Genomic DNA, 17,283 nt, shown 5'->3' on the forward strand with positions numbered 1-17,283 from the left:
TACAAATCGCGCTTTCACGGCATTATATAGAGAGCTGTTTTTGTGCTTTTAAGCGCAAAGAAATGATATGCTTATAGGGAGAAGCTTAAAATTTCCCTGACAATAGAAGATTTTGTTGGTGGTTCACGGATATTTAATTTTAATTAAATTTTCTTTGGAAATCATTTATATTGGACATTTAGTATTATTGCTTCAGCACACGTTTATGAATTTACTTATAATTTTTAGCACTATTATTGTTTATTTATGCAAATATGGTTATTTAGAGCACGGTATGACATTTATTTGATTTTCTTCAACACACAGTATTAGACCTTTGGTTTCACTACAAGCTGCTCCTTAGCCCTTGTACACACGGTCGGACATTCCGACAGAAAATGTCTGATGGGACCATGTTGTCGGATAATCCGACCGTGTGTGGGCTCCATCAGACTGTTTCCGTCGGAATATCTGACCAACAAAGTTTTCCAGCTTGGCTATAAAATTTTCCGACAACATGGTCCGATCGGACGTTTTCCGATCGTGTGTAGAGAATTCCGATCGGACAAAGTGCCACGCATGCTCAGATCAAATTCCTACACCAAAGCTATTGGCTACCAGCCTGAACGTAGTCCCGTCGGAACTAAATAACGCCATCACGTTCTGAACGATCGGATTTTCCGACAACTTTGTCCGACCGTGTGTATGCAACAGTTTTGGACAAAATCCGTCGGACAAAATCTGACAGATTTGGTTGTCAGAATGTCCGACCCGTGTGTACAAGGGCTTAGAGGTTTAATTTATTTACTTTAATGGGTTCAGAGTGCACAGCTTATGGTATTTCCTATATTTTTTCACTTGTGTCTGTCTGTGACCAGTCTGATTCGAGTCAGGGAACCCCCAAATGGTTTTGCCTCTCACTACTTTGTGTGAAGTCCCAGTACGTCTTGATTGTCTTTTTTCTTCATTGGAACACCCGATAATATTATAGATGTGACCTTCATACATGACAAGACAACAATGTTGGGAGGGCGGACATAGGCCTTCTGGCTTGGTCCAACCTCCATTGGGGGGGCCTACCTTCGGGGAAGCCCCCATAGTACCAAGTATCTAGGAGGTTCTGTTTCGGCAGTCCTCCCGGGGAAAGGAGGTCTTCTGGTTTCGGCTGGAAGACCACTGTTGAGTCTGGTATCTCAGTCCCTGTCTGGAGCCTAATGCCCCGGGGGATCAGGGTATGGTCCTTCTTTTGGAGGACATCAGGCACCCGTCTGCACTTTTTAGTGTTCACTCTTTATGTGTGTGCACTTTTTTTTATGCACCGGGTGGAAGTTTTTTGGGTGTGTTTGCACGCCATGGGCTTTAAAAAAAAAAAAAAAAAAAAAAGACAACAATGTAAACAATATAGAAGACAATTTAATTAGCTCTTTGCAGTAGGATATCACTTGAACCTCATACATTTCATTATTGAAAGGGAGACCCTTCGAAGTTGAAGGGCTTAAAGCTGATTTCATGTTTTTAATCCGAATGGTCAGAAGACATCAATGTGCTGGTGACCTCACGCCATCCTCTTTGTCACATGGATGAAGTAACATGGGTCGGTCTCTTGTCCTGGGGTGAAGGGCAGGAAGTCTCCATACACCATGTGCTCACACTGACCCCCAAATGCCTCATGTAGAAGGCCAGTAAAGGATTCCAGGCGGTGAGGGTAATAAGACAAGCGGAATTTGCTGTGGAAACAAAAGGTGACAACACTGACTAATCTTGGACTCATCAAAGGTGCATGATCTAGAAAATATCCATGAAATAGTAATGATGGTGGCACAGGAGACTCCTCCAGGGACCGTGGGTATGTGGCACCACCAAGGGGGAATGGCTGTAATTTTTAGCTGAAAATGTACCTCTCGTTCCTGCCAATGTCATGTTTGTCTCTCTGTGTCAATGGTTCCCCCCTCGGGGACCTCCATGTCATTCCTGTCAATTCCCAAACTGTACCCAAAAAAACACTAATGGTATTTCCAGCTGTGACCCCCCTTCTGCCTTCCCCTGTGCCTGTTTGTCACTTCTGTTGCTGGGTATCGATGTCAGAAGAAAGGACTGGCGTCAGACAACCTGACCTCCTCTGCCCATCACCCCTTTCATTGCCTGTGCTGCCACTCCCAGGAGCTACCACAGTCCTGGCTGCTGAGCCGGCTGTGTGCTCAGGACATCCAGGAAGGAAGAAACATGGCGGTGAGTGTCCATCTTCTTCATTTCAATAAATGAACAAAAAGCTTCAACTAGGCTGAACAGGGGGGCACAGAGTGAACAGGGGGAGGGGGGCACAGAGTGAACAGGGGGAGGGGGGGCACAGAGTGAACAGGGGGAGGGGGGGCACAGAGTGAACAGGGGGAGGGGGGCACAGAGTGAACAGGGGGAGGGGGGGCACAGAGTGAACAGGGGGAGGGGGGGCACAGAGTGAACAGGGGGAGGGGGGCACAGAGTGAACAGGGGGAGGGGGGGCACAGAGTGAACAGGGGGAGGGGGGCACAGAGTGAACAGGGGGAGGGGGGCACAGAGTGAACAGGGGGAGGGGGGGCACAGAGTGAACAGGGGGAGGGGGGCACAGAGTGAACAGGGGGAGGGGGGCACAGAGTGAACAGGGGGAGGGGGGGCACAGGGTGAACAGGGGGAGGGGGGCACAGAGTGAACAGGGGGAGGGGGGGCACAGGGTGAACAGGGGGAGGGGGCACAGAGTGAACAGGGGGAGGGGGGGCACAGAGTGAACAGGGGGAGGGGGGCACAGAGTGAACAGGGGGAGGGGGCACAGAGTGAACAGGGGGAGGGGGGGCACAGAGTGAACAGGGGGAGGGGGAGCACAGAGTAAACAGGGGGAGGGGGAGCACAGAGTGAACAGGGGGCGCAGAGTGAACAGGGGGAGGGGGGCACAGAGTGAACAGGGGGAGGGGGGGCACAGGGTGAACAGGGGGAGGGGGGCACAGAGTGAACAGGGGGAGGGGGGCACAGAGTGAACAGGGGGAGGGGGGCACAGAGTGATCAGGGGGAGGGGGGCACAGAGTGAACAGGGGGCGCAGAGTGAAAAGGGGGAGGGGGCACAGAGTGAACAGGGGGAGGGGGGGCACAGGGTGAACAGGGGGAGGGGGGCACAGAGTGAACAGGGGGAGGGGGGCACAGAGTGAACAGGGGGAGGGGGGGCACAGAGTGATCAGGGGGAGGGGGGCACAGAGTGAACGGGGGGAGGGGGGCACAGAGTGAACGGGGGGGGGCACAGAGTGAACAGGGGGAGGGGGGCACAGAGTGAACAGGGGGCGCAGAGTGAACAGGGGGAGGGGGGCACAGAGTGAACAGGGGGAGGGGGGCACAGAGTGAACAGGGGGAGGGGGGGCACAGAGTGATCAGGGGGAGGGGGGCACAGAGTGAACGGGGGGAGGGGGGCACAGAGTGAACGGGGGGGGGCACAGAGTGAACAGGGGGAGGGGGGCACAGAGTGAACAGGGGGCGCAGAGTGAACAGGGGGAGGGGGGCACAGAGTGAACAGGGGGAGGGGGGGCACAGGGTGAACAGGGGGAGGGGGGCACAGAGTGAACAGGGGGAGGGGGGCACAGAGTGAACAGGGGGAGGGGGCGCAGAGTGAACAGGGGGAGGGGGGCACAGAGTGAACAGGGGGAGGGGGGGCACAGGGTGAACAGGGGGAGGGGGGCACAGAGTGAACAGGGGGAGGGGGGCACAGAGTGAACAGGGGGAGGGGGGGCACAGAGTGATCAGGGGGAGGGGGGCACAGAGTGAACAGGGGGAGGGGGGCACAGAGTGAACAGGGGGAGGGGGGGCACAGGGTGAACAGGGGGAGGGGGGCACAGAGTGAACAGGGGGAGGGGGGCACAGAGTGAACAGGGGGAGGGGGCGCAGAGTGAACAGGGGGAGGGGGCACAGAGTGAACAGGGGGAGGGGGGGCACAGGGTGAACAGGGGGAGGGGGGCACAGAGTGAACAGGGGGAGGGGGGCACAGAGTGAACAGGGGGAGGGGGGGCACAGAGTGATCAGGGGGAGGGGGGCACAGAGTGAACAGGGGGAGGGGGGCACAGGGTGAACAGGGGGAGGGGGGCACAGAGTGAACGGGGGGCACAGAGTGAACAGGGGGAGGGGGGCACAGAGTGAACGGGGGGCACAGGGTGAACAGGGGGAGGGGGGCACAGAGTGAACGGGGGGCACAGAGTGAACAGGGGGAGGGGGGCGTAGAGTGAATGGGGGATCCGTTTTTGTGTCTGCTGTTTGGATGGCTGATATTTGTTCTGGAGCTCTGGCTGAATATCTCATTCATCAAATAAAGCCAGAACAGGCTAAACATATCTGAATAGTTGACTGTCTATAAATTGAAGCACTATATCTGGAGGTGCAATAAAAATGTGAAAACTTATTTTGGGACCCTGGTGGTCACTCTAACCCTATTGCTGGGATTGGGGGATGGGACAGCCACCATCTTTAGCAATTAACCCAGAACCGCCAAAAGATATCATACTAATCGACTGAATTAAAGATGGAAAGCTACATTTTAGGACAGTATGAATGCAATTTTGGGAGAACAGATAATCAGCCGATCGATCGCACAAGAGGTAATTGTAATTTTCAGCTTGCTAAACAGGTGTAAATCAATAATACATAATGGTCAGGATAGCAAAGATCATGCATGCACAGCAGAATAATGAAATCTGCACAGAAATATGAAAGCTGATAGACACATGAAAGCTGTACAGAAATATGAAAGCTGCACTGACAGACCTAGCCGGGACAGAGGCTTTTGGAGAGGATTGAATGCTGGCCTCTGATTAAGGGCCCTGGATTTTAAGGGAACAATACTCTTTGCAAGGTGAATGAGAAATGCAGTCTGATCTGTACTAATCTGACTCAATCTTGTATATATGTATATATTGTATATGGTCTCATTTTGTTGTGAACTCTTTGCTGTGATCGTTTGGGGTGTTGCTGTATTCCAATGTTCTATTGTGTCTGCCTCAAATATTATGGGATGTTTATCTCTATGGAGGGGGGGGGGGGATTCCTCCAGCAGCCCCCCCTGCTGATAAGACTGTTTACTGATGAACACACCTGACCTGTGTGTCTATTGTCATTGGACAGTTTACCCCGCCCTGTGTTCCAAGAGTGGGGGAAGACTCTCTGAGTTATTTTATCTGTTTTTTCCGTGTGTGATAATAAATCAGTTTGTTGTTTGCCACTCCAAAACTGATGTTGTCTGGTGACTATGTAGGCTAAAGGGTCTTGGATTGTGTGGTGCCAGACAGAGGAAGCATTTACAGCGGACATCTTGAATAAGGGGGTCCATCACATTGGCTGGCAGCGGTGGGATTGTGCTTCCTTGCTGTAAACACATCCAAACCATCACCTGGATCCAAGGTCCACATAGCAGGAGAGGAGAGGTACAGATACGTCGTCATGGAAGAGGAATTCCAAAAGGAGGTTGCGAGAGATGCAGATACAGCACAGAGGAGCAGTACCAGAGCAGGTCCTGCTGGGATGGTATCATTCTGTCCGCCTACAACTCTGGAAGGAAGCTCTAGCTCTCAAGCAGCACCACCAGGTAAAAAGTCTCCCTTCCATCCATGTGAGGTACTGGTCGCAGTATAAAGTACGAATGCTGTTATTGGGGGAACAACCAAACCAGAAGTGGACAGCTGAGTTAAGCAGGCTGATCCCGGCAGAAATGTGGTTGGACGAGAGCTACAGAGCCCTCCGGTGGTATGTAGCCCAAGTGTGCCCGTGGACAGTGGATGACAGCCCCACGGAAGGCTTTGACTATGATAGCCTGGGATTGTTGTACTGGAGGCTGTCCAGAAAACCCGACTTTGGGAGTGATCCGGAGTGGCGTTTGGAGGAAATAATGGAACACAGAGAGCAAAGACTGAATGTCTCAGAAGTTCCCTGGGCACTGGAAGACTTGGAGTTTCTGGCCGTTCAGGAATGGGAGTTGGAGATCACCTACAGATGGCTGCTAGACTGTGCTCAGTGCCGGGGCTGGTCTCCCTTTGCCTGGGACTATCAGGAAATACCAGCTGACAGCTCTGAAATCCTGGATGAAGTGAGGGCAGAGTAATAGAGTGCTTTGCAACCTACCAATGCAGCTACGGATGCGGAGGTCTTATGGCGGATGCAGCAAGTGCTGACTGACCTTGATGATCCTGTTTCAGCACAAGACGAGGTTGGATGGAGGAATGTGCCTGTCCAGCAGCATGCCAGAGAATCGGCAGTGGAAAATCTGGAGATTTCCATCCCCAAAGCTGAAGTGCTGACAACAGGGCAGAGCTCTGCTAAGCTCTGCCCAGCACCGATGGCATCTTCTGGGTTCCACGAACAGGAGATGGTGAAACTCTATCCTCAGCTCCAAGTTTCAGAGACAGGGGATTTGATAGACTTTTCTGCTGAGGAAGAACAACCTGGTGAGCCCCCAGCAGAAGAGCTGGTATTAGGGCCAAACTTCACTGTGCTCTGCCCAGCACCAACAGCAGTATCTGTGGGACAGAGGGTCCAAGGCCTCTGCCCCATGTCTGTGGCAGTTCCGGAGGTTCAGGGTGAGAAGGTGGTGGTCACTTCCCAGCAGCAGATCAGGATACGGGGGGGGGAAGGGAGAGGAGGTGTTCGTCGTCCCTCCCCAACAGTTGGCCAGGGTGGAAGAAGTGGACTTTCCTCCCCAGCAAAGATCTGTGCACCTGGAAGACAGTGATAGAGAAATGTCATCCCAGCAGTCAGATAAGGGAATGGAAAAGGAAGCAGCCGGCTCACCTCCCCAATGGCAGTTACACCATTTGGGAGTGGAGGAAGCCAGCCTCCTGCCACAGCGATTAACCAGAGCGGAGGATGTGAAGTCCTCAGCAGAAGTTCTGGCAACAGGTCAGTGCTACCAACCTCTGCCCAGCACCCGCAACTGTGGAGTTACAAGAGACTCCTCCAGCTGAAGTGCTGGCCACTGGACAGAGGGTACAAGACCTCTGCCCCACACCTGCAGTAGTTCTAGGGGCCCATGGTGAGAAGATGACGGTCACTCCCCAACAGTTAGCCAGAGTGGATGATGTGGGGCCCTCAGCTGAATGGTACTGGCCCCTACACACAACTGCAGCTTGAGCTGATATCGTTGGATGGGACTGCGGTCTCCACGCACAACAACCCAGTAGAAGGGCTGGCAACCGGGCAGAGTACTGCTGGCCTCTGCCTTCACCTAACATAAGAGGAAGTTCCTGTGAAAGTGGATGGGACTGCCCCAGGGGACATGTATCAATGCAAAAATAAGTTTTAAAAGCAGCTGTTTTTTTCAGGAGCAGTGATTTTAATAATGCTTAAAGTAAAAAAATACAAAAGTGTAATATTCCTTTAAATTTCATACCTGGGGGGTGTCTATAGTATGCCTGTAAAGGGGCGCATGTTTTCCCGTGTTTAGAACAGTCTGACAGCAAAATTAAATTTCTAAAGGAAAAAAAAAGTAATTTAAAACTACTCGGCTACAATGAATTGTCGGTCTGCAATACACGTAAAAGTTCATTGATAAAAACAGCATGGGATCCCCCCCACAGGGGAGCCCCGCAACAAAATGTAAGAAAAAAATGGTGTGGAATCCCCCCAAAAATCCACACCAGACCCTTTATCCGAGCACGCAACCTGGCAGGCCGCAGGAAAAGAGGGGGGATGAGAGAGCGCCCCCCCTCCTGAACCGTACCAGGCCACATGCCCTCAACATTGGGAGGGTGCTTTGACGTAGCAGTCCCCCCAAAGCACCTTGTCCCCATGTTGATGGAGATGGAGAAGAAGAACACTGAAGGAAGACCAGAAGAAAGAAGATGAAAAAAGAAGAGCAAAGAAGAGTCAAAAACTGTATTGTTTAATTTGTCACTTTTTTTGTGAAATGGTAGGGGTATTTGTACCCCATTACCAATTCACACAGGGGGAAGCTGGGATCTGGGGGTCCCCTTGTTAAAAGGGGCTTCCAGATTCCGATAAGCCCCCCACCCGCAGACCCCCACAACCACCAGGCAAGGGTTTGCGGGGATGAGGCCCTTCTCCCCATCAACATGGGACAAGGTGCTTTGAGGAGCACCTTGAAAGCACCCTCCCAATGTTGAGGGTATGTGGCCTGGTACAGTTCAGGAGGGGGGGGGCGCTCTCTCGTCCCCCTCTCTTTTCTTGCGGCCTGCCAGGTTGCGTGCTCGGATAAAGGGTCTGGTATGGATTTTTGGGGGGACCCCACACCATTTAAAAAAAGAAAAATTGGTGTGGGATTCCCCTTAAAATCCATACCAGACTTGAAGGGCCTGGTGTGGAATTTAGGGGGACCCCCACGCATTTTTTTTTTTAAATTTTGGTTCGGGGTTCCCCTGTGGGGAAATCCCCATGCTGTTTTTGTCAATGAACTTTTATGTGTATTGCCGACCGACAATTCATTATAGCTGCGAGTAGTTTTAAATTAGTTTTATTCCTTTAAAATTTTAATTTTGCTCTGAGACTGTTCTAAGCACAGGAAACATGCGCCCCTTTACAGGCATTCTATAGACACCCCCCAGGTACAAAATTTAAAGGAATATTTCACTTTTATTGTTTCACTTTAAGCATTTTTAAAATCACTGCTCCCGAAAAAACTGCCGTTTTTAAAAACTTTTTTTTGCATTGATACATGACCCCTGGGGCAGGACCCGGGTCCCCAAACACTCCCCTGGGGCAGGACCCGGGTCCCCAAACACTCCCCTGGGGCAGGACTCGGGTCCCCAAACACTCCCCTGGGGCAGGACCCGGGTCCCCAAACACTCCCCTGGGGCAGGACTCGGGTCCCCAAACACTCTCCTGGGACAGGACTCGGGTCCCCACACACTCCCCTGGGGCAGGACCCAGGTCCCCAAACACTCTCCTGGGGCAGGACCCGGGTCCCCAAACACTCCCCTGGGGCAGGACCCAGGTCCACAAACACTCTCCTGGGACAGGACTCGGGTCCCCAAACACTCTCCTGGGACAGGACTCGGGTCCCCAAACACTTTTTATGACAATACCATGCATATAAGCCTTTAAAATTAGCACTTTTGATTATTCATGTTCGTGTCCCATTGACTTTAATGGTGTTCGAACAGATTTTTTGCCCGTTCGCATGTTCTGCTGTGAACCGAACGGGGGGGGGGGGGAATGGGGTGTTCGGCTCATCACTACTCAGGGATGCTGGGCAGTCGGCCCAGATCCCCAACAGCTTGATGGAGTGAGCCCAGTCACCCTGCCTTCTCTCCGGCAGCTGAAAGGACTCCAGGGAGAAGGGCCAGGTCTCCTCCTGCGTTAGTCTCCTTCTACAAGGGGAGAAATGTGACAAACCTAGCCGGACAGAGGCTTTTGGAGAGGATTGAATGCTGGCCTCTTGCGTTTTGATTATGGGCCCTGGATTTTAAAGGAACAATACTCTTTGCGAGGTGAATGAGAAATCCAATCTGATCTGTAATAATCAGACTCAATCTTGTATACATGTATATTGTCTCATTTTGATGTGGACTCTTTGCTGTGATCGTTTGGGGTGTGGCTGTATTCCAATGTTCTATTGTGTCTGTCTGCCTTAGATATTTTGAGATGTTTATCTCTATGGAGGGAAGGGGGGATTCCTCCAGTAGCCCCCCATGCTGATAAGACAGTTTACTGATGAGAAGATGAACACACCTGACCTATGTGTCTATTGTCATTGGACAGTTTACCCCGCCCTGTTTTCCAAGGGTGGGGGAAAGAGTCTCTGAGTTATTTTATCTGTTGTGTCCATGTGTGATAATAAATCAGTTTGTTGTTTGCCACTCCAAGACTGGTGTTGTCTGGTGACTGGGTGGGCTAAAGGGTCTTGGATTGTGTTGTACAGAGGAAGCAATTACGGCGGACATCTTGAGTACGGGGGTCCGTCACATGCACAGACATGCATTCCTCGTAGCAATGTCTCAGGGTAACATGTGACTGCACAGCGTAGTCTCTAGAAAACTCTAATAGTGGTGGCACCCTCCCCCGTACTCTATTCCAGAACTGGATCTTCTCCCTTATAAAGGGCCATTGGTGTGCATCCAACGTAAGGTTAGAGGGACCCTCAGTAAACTTCACTGCCACTTACCACCAAGGGGGGATGGGGGTTATAGAAACACTGCCACGAACCACCAGTGGGGGATGGAAGGTTTAAATAACACTTTACCTCAGCACAAATGTGGGGGCTATTAGTATGGTGTCTGACACTAGTGCTGGGAACAACTATTTCATCCACTGACACCAATGATGGGAGTTATTATTGAAGCTCTGACACCAATGATGGGAGTTATTGTTGCATTCTCTGACACCAGAGGGTGTCTCATTGCATATGGACAGGCATTTGGCCAATACACAAGTGCATGTTTATCCACTTGCAGCCCGGACCATTTTGCTGGTCAAAGACCAGACCACTTTTTGCGATTCGGCACTGCGTCGCTTTAACTGACAATTGCGCGGTCGTGCGACGTGGCTCCCAAACAAAATTGGCGTCCTTTTTTCCCCACAAATAGAGCTTTCTTTTGGTGGTATTTGATCACCCCTGCGGTTTTATTTTTTGCACTATAAACAAAAATAGAGCGACAATTTTGAAAAAAATGCATTATTTTTTACTATTTGTTATAATAAATATCCCCCAAAAATATATAAAAAAACTTTTTTTTCCCTCAGTTTAGGCCGATACGTATTCTTCTACATATTTTTGGTAAAAAAAATTTGCAATAAGCGATTATTGATTGGTTTGCGCAAAAGTTATAGCGTTTACAAAATAGGGGATAGTTTTATAGCATTTTTATTAATAATTTTTTATTATTATTTTTTTTACTAGTAATGGCGGCGATCAGCGATTTTTATTGTGACTGCGACATTGTGGGGGACACATCGGACATTTTTGACACATTTTTGGGACCATTGTCATTTATACAGTAATCACTGCTATATAAATGCAGTGATTCCTGTGTAAATGACACTGGCAGTGAAGGGGTTAACCAGTGGGTGGCAGTGTAGGGGTTAAGTGTTCCTAGGGGTGTGTTACTAACTGTGGGGGGGTTGGGCTTTCATTTAGTGAACACTGATCTCTGCTCCAATCACATGGAGCAGAGATCAGTGTCACTAGTTGCTAGGCAGAATGGAGAAAAGCTGTTTACTCGGCATTTCCTCCATTCGGCCGCTCCGTGAGACGATCGCGGGGATGCCCGCGGCGATCGAGTCCGTGGGTCCCGCGACCGGACTCACGGGGGCAGGGCGGCATTACGCCAATATGCCTGCCCGTGCCATTCTGTCGACGTACATCGTCGTGCGCTGGTCGGGAACCGGTTAAGGCATCACCATCCATGCCATGGTTGGACCTTCTGACACTTACAGTATATCTACAATTGGCCTAACTCAAAAATGAGCATAAACCTAAACACCAACTCTTATACTATACAACTCTGACACCAACTCAAAGACTTTTACAATAGGTCCAGTAGAAGTTGAAGAGCAGCTCTACTCCTATCTTGCAGAAGGTTCATAGGAAATCCATTGTGTGGAATAGTGGTCAGGGTCAGCACATTGCAATGGAAGTAATATTGGGAATCAATACCTGACGTCAGCCTGGGACTCCTCCGTGGCCGGAATGTGGACTGTGTAATCCAGCGTCACCATGTGTGCTTTGTTATTCACCAACAAGACGGAGGTAGAGATGTCCTGGGTCAAGTCACTCTGTGGAGACATGAAACCACATATCTGTCAGCAGGAAGTGTAATACCAGAAGAGTCCTGTGGAGGCGCCCCTCACCTTGTAGTAAATGTTCTTCCCCTGAGGAGCACAGCCAGTGTTCAGGATGTAGTCATAATTTCTATGATCAATAATAAATATTCCTCCCGGTCGGACCATGCTTGCAATGTTGCGAAGAGCCAGACGCTGGTCACTCTGATCTCCTAATATGAAATAAAGCGAATGGTGAGTATAAATAACTCCACAAACCTGTCATACTGAGGGTCCTCTGAACCCATCTACCACTGAGGGTCCTCTGACCCCATCTACCACTGAGGGTCCTCTGACCCCATCTACCACTGAGGGTCCTCTGACCCCATCTACCACTGAGGGTCCTCTGAACCCATCTACCACTGAGGGTCCTCTGACTCCCCATCTACCACTGAGGGTCCTCTGACCCCATCTACCACTAAGGGTCCTCTGAACCCATCTACCACTGAGGGTCCTCTGACCCCATCTACCACTGAGGGTCCTCTGAACCCATCTACCACTGAGGGTCCTCTGACTCCCCATCTACCACTGAGGGTCCTCTGACTCCCCATCTACCACTGAGGGTCCTCTGAACCCATCTACCACTGAGGGTCCTCTGACTCCCCATCTACCACTGAGGGTCCTCTGACCCCATCTACCACTAAGGGTCCTCTGAACCCATCTACCACTGAGGGTCCTCTGACCCCATCTACCACTGAGGGTCCTCTGAACCCATCTACCACTGAGGGTCCTCTGACTCCCCATCTACCACTGAGGGTCCTCTGACTCCCCATCTACCACTGAGGGTCCTCTGACCCCATCTACCACTGAGGGTCCTCTGACCCCATCTACCACTGAGGGTCCTCTGACCCCATCTACCACTGAGGGTCCTCTGAACCCATCTACCACTGAGGGTCCTCTGACTCCATTTACCACTGAGGGTCCTCTGACTCCCCATCTACCACTGAGGGTCCTCTGACTCCCCATCTACCACTGAGGGTCCTCTGACTCCCCATCTACCACTGAGGGTCCCCTGACCCCCATCTACTACTGAGGGTCCTCTGACCCCATCTACTACTGAGTGCACTCTGACCCCATCTACTACTGAGGGCACTCTGACCCAATCTACTACTGAGGGTCTTCTGCCCCATCTACCACTGAGGGTCCTCTGACTCCCCATCTACCACTGAGGGTCCTCTGAACCCATCTACCACTGAGGGTCCTCTGACCCCATCTACCACTGAGGGTCCTCTGACCCCATCTACCACTGAGGGTCCTCTGACCCCATCTACCACTGAGGGTCCTCTGAACCCATCTACCACTGAGGGTCCTCTGACTCCCCATCTACCACTGAGGGTCCTCTGAACCCATCTACCACTGAGGGTCCTCTGACTCCCCATCTACCACTGAGGGTCCTCTGACCCCATCTACCACTAAGGGTCCTCTGAACCCATCTACCACTGAGGGTCCTCTGACCCCATCTACCACTGAGGGTCCTCTGAACCCATCTACCACTGAGGGTCCTCTGACTCCCCATCTACCACTGAGGGTCCTCTGACTCCCCATCTACCACTGAGGGTCCTCTGACCCCATCTACCACTGAGGGTCCTCTGACCCCATCTACCACTGAGGGTCCTCTGACCCCATCTACCACTGAGGGTCCTCTGAACCCATCTACCACTGAGGGTCCTCTGACTCCCCATCTACCACTGAGGGTCCTCTGACCCCATCTACCACTGAGGGTCCTCTGAACCCATCTACCACTGAGGGTCCTCTGACTCCATTTACCACTGAGGGTCCTCTGACTCCCCATCTACCACTGAGGGTCCTCTGACTCCCCATCTACCACTGAGGGTCCTCTGACTCCCCATCTACCACTGAGGGTCCCCTGACCCCCATCTACTACTGAGGGTCCTCTGACCCCATCTACTACTGAGTGCACTCTGACCCCATCTACTACTGAGGGCACTCTGACCCAATCTACTACTGAGGGTCTTCTGCCCCATCTACTACTGGGGGTCCTCTGATCCCCATCTACTACTGAGGGTCCTCTGACCCCATCTACCACTGAGGGTCCTCTGACCCCATCTACCACTGAGGGTCCTCTGACCCCATCTACCACTGAGGGTCCTCTGAACCCATCTACCACTGAGGGTCCTCTGACTCCCCATCTACCACTGAGGGTCCTCTGACCCCATCTACCACTGAGGGTCCTCTGAACCCATCTACCACTGAGGGTCCTCTGACTCCATCTACCACTGAGGGTCCTCTGACTCCCCATCTACCACTGAGGGTCCTTTGACCCCATCTACCACTGAGGGTCCTCTGACTCCCCATCTACCACTGAGGGTCCTCTGACCCCATCTACCACTGAGGGTCCTCTGACCCCATCTACCACTGAGGGTCCTCTGACACCATCTACCACTGAGGGTCCTCTGACCCCATCTACCACTGAGGGTCCTCTGACTCCCCATCTACCACTGAGGGTCCTCTGACTCCCCATCTACCACTGAGGGTCCTCTGACCCCATCTACCACTGAGGGTCCTCTGACCCCATCTACCACTGAGGGTCCTCTGACCCCATCTACCACTGAGGGTCCTCTGACCCCATCTACCACTGAGGGTCCTCTGATCCCATCTACCACTGAGGGTCCTCTGAACCCATCTACCACTGAGGGTCCTCTGACTCCCCATCTACCACTGAGGGTCCTCTGACTCCCCATCTACCACCGAGGGTCCTCTGACTCCCCATCTACCACCGAGGGTCCTCTGACTCCATCTTCCACTGAGGGTCCACTGACCCCTCATCTACCACTGAGGGTCCTCTGACACCTCATCTACCACTGAGTGTCCTCTGACCCCCCATCTACCACTGAGGGTCCTCTGACTCCCCATCTACCACTGAGGGTCCCCTGACCCCCATCTACTACTGAGGGTCCTCTGACCCCATCTACTACTGAGTGCACTCTGACCCCATCTACTACTGAGGGCACTCTGACCCAATCTACTACTGAGGGTCTTCTGCCCCATCTACTACTGGGGGTCCTCTGATCCCCATCTACTACTGAGGGTCCTCTGACCCCCAACTACCACTGAGTGTCCTCTGACCCCATATACCACTGAGGGTCCTCTGACCCCAATCTACCACTGAGGGTCCCCTGACCACATCCACCAATGAGAGTCCTCTGACACAACTATCTACAACTGAGCGTACTATGACCCCATATACCACTGAGGGTCCTCTGACTCCCAACTACCACTGAGGGTCCTCTGACCCCAGTCCACCACTGAGGGTCCTCTGACCCCCATCCACCACTGAGGGCCCTCTGACCCCAATCCACCACTGAGGGTCCCCTGACCCCAATCCACCACCGAGGGCCCTCTGACCCCATCTACTACTGAGGGTTCTCTGGCCCACATCTACTACTGAGGGTCCTCTGACCCCCCATCTACCACTGAGGGTCCCCTGACCCCATCCACCAATGAGAGTCCTTTGACACCCCCATCTACCACTCAGGGTCCTCTGATCCCATATACCACTGAGGGTCCTCTGATCCCATATACCATTGACGGTCCTCTGACCCCATCCATCACTGACAGTCCTCTGACCCCATCCATCACTGACAGTCCTCTGACCCCATCCACCACTGATTGGCTACTAATGTTGGCATAGTGTGCTAGAAGAGTAATGTCTTTTTGAGAGTAGGTACATTTTCAGGCTTGGCTGGCAGAAAGACCTGGGTGTGTTCTGGTGATCTGGGTTGGGAGTGGCTCAGAGTAGAGCTGGGCGACTCACAGGCAGTATCACCAATACCTCTCACTTCTTTCCACAATGTTCTGGTACTTTCTGTAAAGAAAGGTGGAGAGGGGATGTGGAGCCACCTGGGGTATTCTTAGGAGCCCTGACCAATCCCCAACTTGGATGGACAGGGAGCAGGCCTCCCTAATTATGGATCAGCACTAAATGGGTCGGCATATAGAAAAATTGGTTGGAGATCAATACTCACTATTAGTGTTCAATATACCTGTGTGATGTCCCAAAATGTGCAGGGGCTCACCAGTAGTAAGTGCGGCCTCTGTGCCTAAATACTATAGAGAGACTCCCACTGAGAAGAGACACAGGCCGACCATGCTGCTTAATAAGGGATACATTTTATTAGAAAAATATATTTAATACAAAAGGGGCCAAGACCAGGTCCCCAGCACCAACACCAAGATCATAATAAAAATAGACAACGTTGTCTGTTTAAGAGCAGCTGCATCACGCTTCAGCCATGCATGCGCACACCATTGTATTAAATATATTTCTCTAATAAAATGTATCCCTTATTAAGCAGCATGGTCCACCTGTGTCTTCTAAATGGGTCAGTCCAGCTGGGGAGGAGTTTTTTGGGACGAAGTTGGAGATGGAGTGTTAGGCTGTCGGTGCCTTGGAGGGATTTCTCTAGTCGGGGGAGGGGGGGGGAATGACCTTGGGCCTGGGCTTGGGTGCGGACAGGGCCCACTTTCAACCCACAGAGGCGGTCTGGCCAGAAGGCACAGGAGGAGCAAGAGAGGACAGCAGGAGAACACTGCTGGGTAAGTCTCCAGGAGTTCCACAGAGGCAGCCAGGAGGGCTGGTGAGTGAGCGCACCATCAGGAGGACTGGGAGGCATGCCTGAGAGGACTGAGATAGAGCAGTCTGGGATTGGTGCAGAGCCAGTCTGGAGGATGGTGGTGGCACGGGCAGTGGAGAGAGGCAGCTGCAGCCAGGAGGGCTAGCAGTGCCCAAAGAGGTGGTACTGGCAGAAGTAGCCACAGGTACAGCTAGCACTGCAACTTTCTATATTTTGCTACACCATAGGGGTCCGCAGTCCCTGCCTGTAAAGGGCCTTTGCTTTGGGCCTGGCTGAGCCAGTGTCAGCCCTACAGTGCTAGCTAGTGTACGGCCCCCTTGAGAGAGAACTGCTTGGATTTACCTGCTCATCTGCATTACCATGACCCTGTAAACCTTCCAACCCACCTGATACTCTGGATTCAGACATCTTTCCACCAACACCTTTAAATGACATGTCACACAGATCAATATGTTTATATTAACTCAGATTTTACTGGAGTAGCAAAGTAGTATTCATTTACATGGAGGGCAATGGATCAATCAAGTTCTGAATAACAGTCCAGACTATGTAGAAGAATTCCCCAGAGACAGCTTAAGAACAGTTTAACAGTATGAAGATACAATATATATATATGTAGTGCCGGTATTTTTGCCATGTAATGTTGTACAATAGGCAATGATGCTAGAATGGTATTTGGCTTCCTCTGGTGTATTCAATCTAAAATGACTTGTTTCATTTTCACCTGTTAATTAAGCAGGAAGTGATTCACTTATTTACTTTGTGAAAGGACTCACCTACCCACAATGCCCACTCACCTACCCATGAACACTGAGGCCGCGTACACACGCGCGGACTGTTCGCCCAACTTTGTCCGTCAAACAGTTTCGGCAAACAGTCCGCTCAAAATTAGCATGGACGGACATGGCCACACACGACGTACGAACAGTTTGCTGAA

General features: G+C 51.6%; 1 protein-coding gene across 1 annotated transcript in view; it reads right to left on the reverse strand.

Moving 5' to 3' along the window:
- Positions 1-1,372: 1,372 nt before the first annotated feature.
- The window catches only part of LOC143973858 (glycine N-methyltransferase-like), a 128,002-nt gene continuing 112,091 nt past the window's right edge, over positions 1,373-17,283 (reverse strand). The window contains 3 exon segments of the mRNA XM_077474729.1: positions 1,373-1,706; positions 11,588-11,706; positions 11,782-11,924. Coding sequence (XP_077330855.1) covers positions 1,535-1,706; positions 11,588-11,706; positions 11,782-11,924 — 434 coding nt within the window. The 3' untranslated portion in view covers positions 1,373-1,534.

This window comes from Lithobates pipiens, unplaced genomic scaffold (assembly GCF_037356315.1).
Source record: "Lithobates pipiens isolate NorthernLeopardFrog02 unplaced genomic scaffold, aLitPip1_a1.2 Scaffold_124, whole genome shotgun sequence".
Taxonomy (NCBI): domain Eukaryota; kingdom Metazoa; phylum Chordata; class Amphibia; order Anura; family Ranidae; genus Lithobates; species Lithobates pipiens.